The sequence below is a fragment of the Microcaecilia unicolor genome, chromosome 9 (genome assembly GCF_901765095.1).
Source record: "Microcaecilia unicolor chromosome 9, aMicUni1.1, whole genome shotgun sequence".
NCBI lineage: Eukaryota > Metazoa > Chordata > Amphibia > Gymnophiona > Siphonopidae > Microcaecilia > Microcaecilia unicolor.
Window position 1 is genome coordinate 183,208,644 of NC_044039.1, and position 12,309 is coordinate 183,220,952.

The following is a 12,309-nucleotide window of genomic DNA, read 5'->3' on the forward strand; positions in this document are numbered from 1 at the left end:
TGGGATTTGAACTGGCCACCTCCTGGATGTCAAGACAGATGCTCTAACTACTAGGCCACTCCTCCACACCAAATGTCTCCTCAGTCCTGAAACTTCCACCCACAGTGAATCTTTCTCCAACCTCTTCATATACACCAGAGGTCCCCCTCTATTTTCGTTGAGGTTTAATGATTGAATTTAAGGAGCGGGCCACTTCATCACCAATTTCTCAAACTCACTAGGGTTCGTTCCCACATGCTCAAGAGCATTCCCTATCTGCAAGAAGATTTTACACGCAGGTATGGGAAAATTATTCCCAGAACTAAAGGTATATAGGTTGCTCAAAGTCTCGAATTGAACAATCCCCCCTTTATCTACTACATGATAGAAAATCTGAAGTCCTTTCTTCTCCCATTCCCAAAAGGCTTTTAGTGATTTATGCAAAAATGACTACACCTGTTTTTACTGGCTCAAACTGGTTGGAATGCAGCCTTTTAGTAGTTTCTTTGATAGTATGTAAACATTACAGTGAGCGTTTGTATAAAATTCTGACTACAGTGTTTGTAAACCATATGTTCAGCTCTGCTGTTTGGAAAGATTATGTCCTTTATTTGGATGCCCATAAATCCCAAGAGATCCTGGCTGGGATCTCTAAAGTGTCCTAGAACTGGAGAGCCATCTACTCAAATCCCAACCCCCCCCCCCTCCCCCCCCCCCCCCCCAGATAGTGCACCTGTGCTTATCTTCACATAGCGGAACATTGTCATCCCTTCACTATTTTTGTTTCTACTGGCCACCACCTTGAAAAATGGCAGTAGTTGAGCGGATGTCACTGACCTTGATTGAGCCCTTGCCATTTTCCAAGATTACAAGTGATAAGAGCAGATAGGGGAAAGAAGATGCAGCTGCCTCTGCTAAAGTTAAGAATTTGGAGCATCAGAGGGAGGGGGCTGTAGATAGGTGGGTGAGGCTAGGGAGATTAGGGGCTCTCCAAGCCAAGGATTAATTTTATTCCTGCGTCATAGATCAGAAGTTCACTTTACTTGTTTTATTTTCACTGAATTTCGTGTAACTAATTCATTACACTGGAGGTAAATGTTTTTAAAAATGCAGAATGAATAATCTGTGTTAAAAATCTGCATTAGCTTTTTAAATTATTAAATTGGTCTTTGTGAATCGTGCTTTACAGAGGCATCCAGGAATGGAGATATTCTTTTAGAAAGAAAGTTCTGTTTTTCTTTTTCCAGCTATTTTGTAATCCATTAAATACCTTTGTTTTGAGTGTTTGTTTTTTTTTTTAACAGATTTTGATGATTGTAATCCGAGTCCATGTCACAATGGAGGCAAATGCATTGATTTAGTGAATGATTTTTATTGTGAATGCAAAAATGGTTGGAAGGGCAAAACATGCCATTCACGTAAGTTTGGGTAGTTTATTTGTTTTTGTTCTTTTCTGTGGAGATTTAACCTGTTTTTGATAGGGTGGGGGGGGGGGGTGTTTGAAAGAGAATATGCAATCAGGGTCAACTTAGTCTAGGTTATCTAGGCTGGCAGTTTCTGGAAGGTAGCAAAGATTCTCTGCAGTCAGAAAAAAACGATAGGTCCTGACAACTACACAAACATACTGACACAGCCCATTCAAAGTGAGTGGGCTGTGTCAGCATTAGCACATGGCAGTCGCTAACGTGGCTTAGTGACCAGAAGGGTTAAAGAACCATGTGCAAAACTTGATCTACAGGGAAGATGGACAGGTTTCATATATTTTATGCGTTTGTTCTTCTGTTGGGATTTATTAACCACCTTTATGAAACAGATTCACCCAAGGCGGTGCACAGCAGATACGGCTTCACATAACAGTAGTAAAATGACCAAATATAAGCATAAATAAAATCAGTGAGGTAAATTTGGAGATGATCAAAACTGAATTCTAGAAATAAGACTAACATGAAACAGTATCAGAAATGTAAACATTTAGCAGCACTGTAAAACACTTATTTAACAAATATGATGAATGTGAGCAGAATAAAAGTAAATGATACCATAATAAAAAACATGGATATGATAACAATGCCGGCACAATACGTTGGAAATGTGTTCAGAATAATTTGATATGATCTAATACTGTTTGTACCTTACAATTTAAAATTTTAATAGGTAGCTGAGGGGGCAAGTACAGTTAGATGTATAGACTAGACAAGATGGGTAATAGTTATTGGGTTAACTAGATGACTAAACTGAAGGCAAATTATATGTATAGTTGTATAACACATTAGCTCTTACCAGGATAAATGGTGGAAAAAAAATCACATGTATATCTTTATGCAAAGCAAAATTTAAAACTTAAAGTATGACCAATTGCACATTTTTGTAGGATTCCTCTAGGAGAGGGGTATTGAGGTGCTCTTGATTGTCAGGTTTAATTACTGAAGTATCAAATGGTTGTGGGGGAGGGGCCTAGCATCCTGAAAATAACTGGAAAGGAGCAGAATGCTGAAGGTGCATTTAGACTGTCAACTGGATCCAAATTTACAGTCCTAGGTTTATCCCGTTGCATGCAGGGACTTGTAGTTCTGACTTCACCATTGCATTCCCTAAGAAAAGCAAAGTCCCAGCATGCAAAAGGGTAAATCCAGGACTGCATCAACCCTATCCTGCAAATCTGGATCCAGTTGGCAGCCTTAATCTAGACTACCTAATTCCAAAAAGGAAATCCGTTCCACTACCCCTGCTGGAACATTTGTATTTTAAGAATATACTAATTTAAATATATATAACAACTATTTATCCCCTCACAAAATTTCAGGTTTTTCCCCTCTCTACATCTGTAGCTGGTGCATAATTGACTTGGCACCATTATGTGATATTTAAATGGAGGAAAAGTTAAAATAAAACAAATTATTATGGAATTTGAGTATCGGATTTATTATGCTGGGGAAGGTGGCATTAGTGGAAATTTTTCGGCATGCGTGTTCATTGAGGTTAAAGCCAATCTTGTGGAATTATCTATTAATAAAATAGATTGTGATTGGATTTTTTGTTGATGACCTGTGATGGAATGTGCAACAGTTGATTTGGATTTTAATGGTTTTACTGTTCTCTGTAGGGGAATACCAATGTGACGCAAACACTTGCAGCAATGGTGGAATATGCTATGATGCTGGAGACACTTTCCGATGCTCGTGCCCTCTGGGATGGGAGGGAAGCACATGCAACATTGGTAAATACTCATAGTGCAGAGTTCCAGTATTAGCACTGGAAAAAGTAGAACCTTTGCTGATTATGGTACAAATTGTTTATTTTTACATAATTATCCAGAGATGGTTTATATAAAATTAGAGGTCACATTCCCTGCTTGCGCCTTGATACAGTAGTGACTGATTTACATTGTGTAACCCATCTTTCTGATGAAACAATTAAAGCAAGGTTATAACAGAGAAAATGTAGTTAGCAAAGGCAAGTAACCTTAATTTTTAAACAATATAAATACAATGTGTTCATAATAAATACTGTATTCCTTCCTCAGTGTGTTCTATATAAATAAGAGAAATACAAAAACTCAGAAGAAAATTATTGAACATTTGAAGGCCTGTTTGCATAGGTTATTGAGGGAGGAATTTGGAACATCCAGGTTGGGATATTCATAATTCTGCTAATATTTTACAAAAGGTTTTGCCAAATGCAGAGCCTTGTGTACAATATGTTGAAGGACACTAACAAATGTGTACTTGCTGGCATGTACAAGGAGACAGGAATTTTGAAAGGCTATGCATAGAAATAGTGGCATTGTATTGCAGCTTCTACATATAATTGCCGGTATTTAAATATTTTACAACCTCTATATGTAAGCGCCGGTACTTACGTGCTTAGTTCTCTGATCTCAGAAACTTTTACTTTATTTCTTACTAGCCGTTAAGCCCCTAAAAACGGGCTAGTATTGCAGCCCTCCTCTCTCCCCTGGCCTCACCCCCTCCCCCCCTGTCCAGCAACCCTCCTCTGTCCCCTGCTGTCACCCCCCTCCGTGCCGGGCACCCTGCACTGACCTGACAGGGCCTCTCACCTCCTTGTGAAAGCGCTACAGGCAGCAGCAGATCGCTCTGCTGCTGCCTGTAGCGCTTCCACACAGAGGTGAGAGGCGCTGTCAGGTCAGTGCAGGGGGCCTGATACGGAGGGGGGAGGTTGTTTTGCGCGATGTTCCTTTCCAGGCGGCAGCGGCGGCGTCCGACAATTCGACTCCGTTTCCCTCTCTGTTCCGCCCTCTTACGTCATGACGTCTTGACGCGAGGGCGGGACAGAGAGGGAAGTCTGTACTGTGCATTTGCAAGTGAGTACGGTCACTTGCCGTTTGTTTGATTAGTCACCAATATTTCCATGTAGAGTTCAATGTAACTTACATCAAAAAATGAGGTACATTTTTTTTTCTCATATACCTGACAGCGATTTAACATTGGAAGCTGCAAAAGGTTTTTTTTTTGTTTGTTTTTTTAAATAAACATTTGAGGCAGAAGTCAAAAAATGTTCCTTGTGTAAATACCTGACCCAAATTAACAATTTTTAAAACTTTATTTGTAATTCTAAGCTGGTACAGAACCTGAATGCAACCAAAATGGTAAGAGGTTTCCTATCAGAAGACAAAGACTAGACAACCTAAATATGTATACCTCAGAGGAATAGAGGCAATATGATACAGACCTGAAAAGTAATACTGAACAAACTAGCCATTTCCAAACCAAGGGAAAGTGTAGAACAAAAGGACATGATATGAAGCCACAGGGAGAATAAAAACAAAACCAACTGCAGGAAATATATTTTTACAGAAAAGGTGATGAATACCTGCAGTGCTCTCCCAGAAAAGGTAATGGAATTTAAAAAAAAAAAAAAAAGGTCCCTAAAGACCAAAAAGATGGAAACCCCAAACATATACCGTGTTTCCCCGAAAATAGGACCTACCCCGAAAATAAGACCTACCGGGGTTTTCCTGCAAATTTAAAATATAAGACATCCCCCCAAAAGTAAGACCTACCAAACTTTTTTTTTTTTTTAAGCAGGGCCGCCGAGAGCCACCCGAGGTCTGTCGCTCCCGGAACTAACCTGAAGCTCCTTTCAACTTCGCAAGTTCGGATTCGAAGCAGCAGGGCAGACCTCTCCTTCCTTCCGTGTCCTGCCCTCGCCTAACGTAACGTAACGTCAGGCGAGGGCGGGACATGGAAGGAAGGAGAGGTCTGCCCTGCTGCGTGCTGCTCCAAATCTGAACTTACGAAGGTGAAAGGAGCTTCAGGTTAGTTCCGGGAGCAACGGAGGGGGGGGGCCCGGCGACCTCGGGTGGGGGAGGGGCGCGACCGATGTTTCCCAGAAAATAAGACATCCCCCGAAAATAAGACCTAGCGTGTTTTGGGGAGGAAAAATAAATATAAGACAGTGTCTTATTTTCAGGGAAACACAGTAGTACTTAGCTCAAAAGAATTGTGAAATGACTTTTGAATTCTAAGAAACCACTGGGGAAGTAAACTACACTGTGTAATGGATGTAATCCACACTGCCATATAAGTTGGTTTGAATAGGACACGGATTCTCGAGTCAATTTTCACGTATCCCTAGCCAGTCTGGATTCAGGATATATGCACAATTACCGTGTTTCCCCGAAAATAGGACATCCTCCGAAAGTAAGACCTAGTAGAGGTCTTGCTGCAATTTGAAAATATACGGCCTCCCCCGAAAATAAGACCTAGCAGGGGAGGCCTTATTTTTCGGGGAAACATCGGGTCGCCCCCCCACCCGAGATCACCGGCTCCCCCCGCCCTCAATCGCTCCCGGAACTAACCTCTTAAACGCTTCCTTTCACCTTCGCACTTGCCGCAAGCAGCAGGGCTGGCCACTCCTTCCTTCCGTGTCCCGCCGTCAGGCGAGGGCGGGACACGGAAGGAAGGAGTGGCCTGCCCTGCTGCTTGCGGCAAGTGCGGAGATGAATGGTGAAAGGAAGCGTTTAAGAGGTTAGTTCCGGGAGCGATTGAGGGCGGGGGGAGCCGGTGATCTTGGGTGGGGGGGCGACCCGATGTTTCCCCGAAAAATAAGGCCTCCCCTGAAAATAAGACCTAGCAGGTCTTGGGGAGCAAAATTTAATATAAGACAGTGTCTTATTTTCGGGGAAACATGGTAATACGTATGAAGTAAGCCTGCATGTATTGCTTACAAATCATTCAGATGTATCTCATATGTTCATTGTGCATTTCATGAAAATCAGGGTGGCTGGGGGTGCTCACACACTTACCTTCATTTAGGTTTAAGATTATTTTAAAAATAAAAGGCCAACTATAAATGCCCAATGAATGTAATGGAGTGCATTGTTTTTTAGCCTTCAAATATTCTACGCACAAATGAGTCTTTATGTAGTTGGGCCTGAACTTTCACTTTACTGTATTTTCAAAATGTGAAATTTAAATGCTGATTCCTTTTTTTAAAGTTAATTCAACTTTTGATTAAATCCCAGCTAAAAACAGCAGTTGCATTCCCAACCCTTGCTCAAATGGCGGGACATGTGTGGGCAGTGGAGATTCTTACTCTTGCATCTGTAAAGAAGGATGGGAAGGACGTACCTGCACGCAGAGTAAGCCTTATCCCTTATTTTTTCTTCCTTTAGGATATAAGGAGTGGCTGCTGAAAATGCCTTTAGTTCCTATGCCAGCATACCTGAGTCATTCAGGGTGGGAGGGTAACTTGAAGGAACAAGAAGCTTATGTCTTTTTAATGAACTAAGATTATATTGTTTAATAGCTCTTACTTTTGCCAGCCTAAAGCACAGCTTCCTACATTTGTTCCTTTTGTTTCTTGTTCCAAACTTTTTTTTATGTTCTTGAAAATTATTTCCACTGGGAATGTTTTTTCCTTTCCTTTTCAGCTTCACATTATTTGAAACAGGGAGGCTCTGTTAACAGCATCCTGTGAAGAACATTAAAATGGGTGGTTTTACTTTGCTGAATATAATTTTTCAGTATTGTAGTAACATACCAGCATGGTTTTTTACTGTTCCAAGACTTAACATGTGGAAAAAGATGCTATTATGAACGTACTTTTATCCGCCTTTTCTACTTTAATTATAAATTAGTTTAGGTTCAGTACCCATCTCCTGCCAAAAAGCATTTGCATAGCCATAAACTGAGAACATGGAACTCTGGAATTGGAATGGAGTGAGCCACTTATGACTAATCATGTAGGCAGTCACTATGAAGTTGGTTCTATAATGTCAGGGACCACTGCAAAAGCAAATCCTAATTAAATATCTCTTATCCGTTCCTTTCTCCTCTACTGTTAATTCAAGACTCCATTCATTTTTGTCTTGCTGCACCTCACGCCTGGAGTAGACTTCCCGAGCCTGTACGTCTAGTCCAAACTCAAATCTCACCTCTTTACCACTGCTTTTGACTCCTAACTCACCCTGTCCTTTTTCCTCACCTCTTCATTCCCTTACCCTTAATTGTTCTGTCCGTTTATCTGTCTTATCTAGATTGTAAGCTCTTTGAGCAGGGACTGTAGGGTGAGATAAATAATACCTAGGGCAACAAGTACCCACAGATTACTTATACCAAGATTCCCTGATGCATAAGTCTGCCTAACAGACTCACTAGCTCTGTCTAGGGTGAGATACAGGAATCTTGCTTCTGGCACCTCTCCAGGTGTTTTGGTGTGTAGAGTGAAAAAGAAAGACACAGCTGATAGATATATATATTAGCTTTATTATGGATAAGAAAATAGAAATACTCTGCGCTAGCTTATGCAATAAAAATATCCCTTACTGATATGAGCACTACCAAAATATATTGTCTAAACTACACTCTGATTATCCTGAGACTAAGTACGGTAATGATTAGAACAGTACAAATGATAACCTAATAATCCTTATGAAACTTATCACATCTTATGCAAAATACACATTAGCTGCTTTCTCTGACCAAGAGCTGACATAAACCAGTCGTACTTAGATAAAACCACTGCCTAACCCCAGACCAGGAAATATATCACTGTGATCTTACCACGCTGTCGTGATGACGGCTTCAGATAAGACCGGAGCAGAATCTCCCCAGACGCTATTTTAGCTGTCGGTGTCTTAGGTGGTGCAGGTCTTTATTAGCCCACGTAGGTTCCCGTCACTCCTTTGGTTATCAGAGCCAATATCTCTGCCACAGGTATTTGCACCAGGATGCAGATCACAATGTTGGTATCATACAAAGTCTCTGGCTCCCCCCCGAGCCTTGCTGGATCTCTCAGGTCCTCTTACCAGTTGCACCTCTTCCAAGGGTCTCCGACTCACTTCTGTTTCCGCTTTCCCCGTACCTCTCCGTCAGGTGACGGTAGGAACCAATCAGGATCTTGTCCAGTTCAGTACATGGCAAGAAGAGTTCTTTGTTTTGTGACCTTGGAGAATGGTAACTTCTGGAGCCATGTCTGCCTCCCTACTCCGTTCTCAGGGTGATAGAAGGGGGTGTTTAGAACACAGACTGTCCTTGGCTTTAGCAAGCCTGTCAGTGATTTTCCACAAGTTGAAGCTGGATCTTGCTGACACAGAGATGTTGCAGCAGCCATCTTATTATACCAAGATGTCATAGGCTTGTATAGGCCCAGACCAGCATAGGCTAGATCACAGGGAAATACCCCTACAGATTCCCCCCCTTGGAGATGGAAGTTACTACAAAGGAGTAAAAGCCTTCTCCAACCTAACTAATAATACAGCTAGACGGGTTGACATCAAGACTCATGGTCAGGACCAAAAATTAAAAACTGTAAATGTCAGTAACTCAAAACTAACACTCTGGTAATGATAACTGGAAGCAAATAATTCAAATACTTCATGAAATCATAGCAATGTTCAAAAGTATACAAAAACTAAACAGCAAATCACTGATACTAGAACAAACATATGGTGTTAGCTGTTAAGTCCTAACACATGAAAATATAATCAATAATCAATACAACTACTATGAAATGCATGGCAAAGCAGTAGCAAAATTAGTACAGAATAGGAAAATCAAACTCAAACTGATGTGCTGGAGAAACAAGCCAACGGCTTTACTAAAAGTCACGTAACCCCAAGGCCATAGGGGATGTATGTAGGCGAATGAAGCGTCGTTGAGCGTAAACTTCTCTTGCCAAGAGGACTACAATGATGACCAGGATGAGCCACAAAATGCTGAGAAGTGGAATGACAACATGAGTGGTGGAGGTGACAATGGGAACATCGGATGGGCGATGCTTGTAGTCAGCAATCCGAAGTGAATCATGGTTGACAGCAAGTTCAACAGTATGAGAGTTCTTAGCCTGTAAAAATGGCATAATGTCCAATGCAAAGTCAATGGTGTGACCACGAAATACATCTAGGATCTCCAATTCAGACACAACAGAATCTGTATCAAGGTAAAACAAAGAAACTCCACCCACATTAGCAACAGAGTACTTGGGTACAGCAATCAAACAAACATTGCAAGGGAGAGTAAAACGATTCATAACATCATGTTTGTGGAAGGTAACCGTAAGCTCAGTATTGGGTGTGCTAACCATCCACACGGTGTCAACCACCGCAACAGTGGTATCAGAAAAATCATCATATTTGGACACAGTGACTTTACATTTCTCTTGAACATTCTCAGTGGACAACCCGCAAAGGGCTTCTGTGGTATCTTTCAAGAAGGGTTTACCTGGGCATAGCCAATGAATATCTTTAGTTTTTCTACAGAGATCCAAATTCGGGACCAAATAACGTTGAGGATCATCCTGTTGGTAAGCAACATACTCTGGAGTCTCAACACGTAGGTACAAGTTATCATGCCAAGTTCCAACATTCAAAACTTGTTTAAGCTGGTATACATTCTCAGGCACAATAAAAGGTAAATGCAGGAGGAAGGCAATTTCCATACGGTCCATATCTAGCATTAATGGAAGGGCCGTCCCTAAATGAAAGGCAGTCTTAATCTGAAAGGGTTCAAGGGGTAAACGGGTAATTTTAGCAAAGGCATCCCTAATAACCTCCGAAGGGACCAAATACGTAGGTATATGACCTAGCATAAGGTTACTAACACTGGTATCTAATTCCCTAAATAAATCTTGTAGTAGATCCTTAACAGGGTGAATAAAGAGACGTTCATCATTCAAAGCGCCTTTAAGTATAGACAAATCTACGGTGTTTATCTCAATTTGGCGGGTATGCAAATTCACAAGGGTCACAGTATCTGCTATAGTTTTACCCTGGGCCATAAGCTGGTCCTGTTGGGATTGTAATTTGGCTTCTACATTCTCCAAATCTGCTTCAAGGGTTTTTATGGTAGCATGCAACTGACGTACAGAAATGGCATTAGCAACAGACATGGATGCCCCGAATAGGGAACCAAGGGCAGAAAAAATCAAACCACCCACAACGCCTATAAAACGTTTAGATCTAGCATTCTGGGGTTGTACAGGTTGAACCATTACTTTCTCTAGCTGGGCCAAAATGTTCTTAACTTGGGCCCTGGCATACTGCATATAATTGTTAAACCAGGTTTGAGTAGAGGGAGACTTTCCCAACATGGTCAAATTAAAATGTCTCAAGATAACATGCATGGGGTCAAGCGAGACAACCACTTTCTGAGTAACAATCTGTGATTGAGCACTCAGGAACCCGGGGGTATCTTGAAGGACGACTCCCGACTTGGGACCAGGTTCGATCATCTTGGACAAGGATCCCATCAGGAGGGCGATCAGGAACACAGTCATCAAGACTCTTTTCTGCATCTGGAAAACAAAATACACAGACTATGCTGTTGTCTGGTTAGTACAGTCCAGGTCATCAATACACATATCCGGAACAGAATGACTGGGATGACATGGTCTCAGCTGATTGATGTGGACCCATTTAAGGTTATCTTCACCTTGAGAATTTTTCCTGAGGCGAATTTGGTAAGCCACAGGTGAAGCTTTTTCCACTATAGGGAAAGGACCATGCCAACTGGGTAGAAACTTCTTTTCTTTAACCTTGTTTCTGGCAAAATTGAAATAGAATACCTTGTCGCCAATTTGGTACTCTTTGGAGGTAGTCCCTTGATCATAGTAGGCTTTTCTACCTCTAGCGCTACTTTCCAAGTTCTTCTGGGCAAAGGCAAAGGCACTTTGCAAATGTTGACGCAAATGGGTGACATACTCATGAGAGGAAGTAGCACTGGACAAGTTCACATCATTAGTCCTGTAAAGCAAATGAATTGGTAACATCATTTCCCTACCTGTCATCATTTCAAAAGGCGACACTCCTGTAGACCGATGGGGTGTGGCACGTATGGCCATGAGGACCAATGGTAACTTCATGTCCCAATCCTTACCTGAGGATGACACGTACTTCTTCAGAATGGTGATGATGGTCCGATTAGCTCTTTCCACTTGTCCTGAGGACTGAGGTCGGTAGGCAATGTGCAGTTTACTCTTCACGCCTAGCATCTTCCACATGTGTTGGATCACCTCTGCGGTAAACTGAGATCCTTGGTCTGAGTCCACTCGCATGGGCAAACCCCACCGGCTGAACACCTGATTCAGTAGTAAGGTAGCCGTAGTCTCGGCGGTGCAATTGGGTGCAGGTAGGCACTCCACCCACTTGGTGAACATGCAGGTGACAGTAAGCATGTACTTGTTGCCTCGGGTGGATCGAACCACAGGTCCAACCCAATCAATCTGAATATCTGACCAGGGCATAGCAATACCCTTCTTCCTGAGGGGTGCCCGATGGGATGGTGAAGATGGCTGGAAACGACAACAGGTCAGACAACCTCGAGTATACAGCTTCACATCCTGACGCATATGGGGCCAATAAGCCACTTGCTTCAAGGTCTCATAGGTGATGCCTTCTCCTCTATGTCCTGCACATGGTTCATCATGAGCATGTTGCAACATGATGCCACGATACGTCTGAGGCACAACCCATTGCTCAATGCCATGCTTACTCGTCCGAATAAGCAGGTCCTGGCGGATCTGGAACTTCTCTCTGGAGGTGTAGAGTACCCTCAGTTCCTCAGCTTGACACTCCTCTTCTGTCAATGGATGTTCTTGGGGATTCTGGATGTACTCATAAAATCTTCCAACCACCGGATCTGATTTCTGAGCCGTGACAAGATCAAAGGATGGGACTTCACTGCTCCACTGTAACACTGGAGTCTCACAGAGCTGTTTTGTTTGCCGTCGGGTGACAGCATGAACTGCCAAGGTATCAGGTTCTGAGAACCGCCATAGTTCTCCTGTGAGCGCACCTTCCTTCGCGAGTAGATCTACCAGATCGTTCCCTATCTTGTCAGGACTGTCAACCTTTGCATGACCCTTTACCTT

General features: G+C 42.3%; 1 protein-coding gene across 2 annotated transcripts in view; it reads left to right on the forward strand.

Annotated features, from left to right (window-relative positions):
* The window catches only part of JAG2 (jagged canonical Notch ligand 2), a 328,883-nt gene that overhangs the window by 253,003 nt on the left and 63,571 nt on the right, over window positions 1–12,309 (forward strand). For both annotated transcript variants that reach the window (XM_030213667.1, XM_030213668.1), the window contains 3 exons: window positions 1,284–1,397; window positions 3,083–3,196; window positions 6,464–6,580. In XM_030213667.1, coding sequence (XP_030069527.1) covers window positions 1,284–1,397; window positions 3,083–3,196; window positions 6,464–6,580 — 345 coding nt within the window. The remainder of the gene's footprint in view (window positions 1–1,283; window positions 1,398–3,082; window positions 3,197–6,463; window positions 6,581–12,309) is intronic.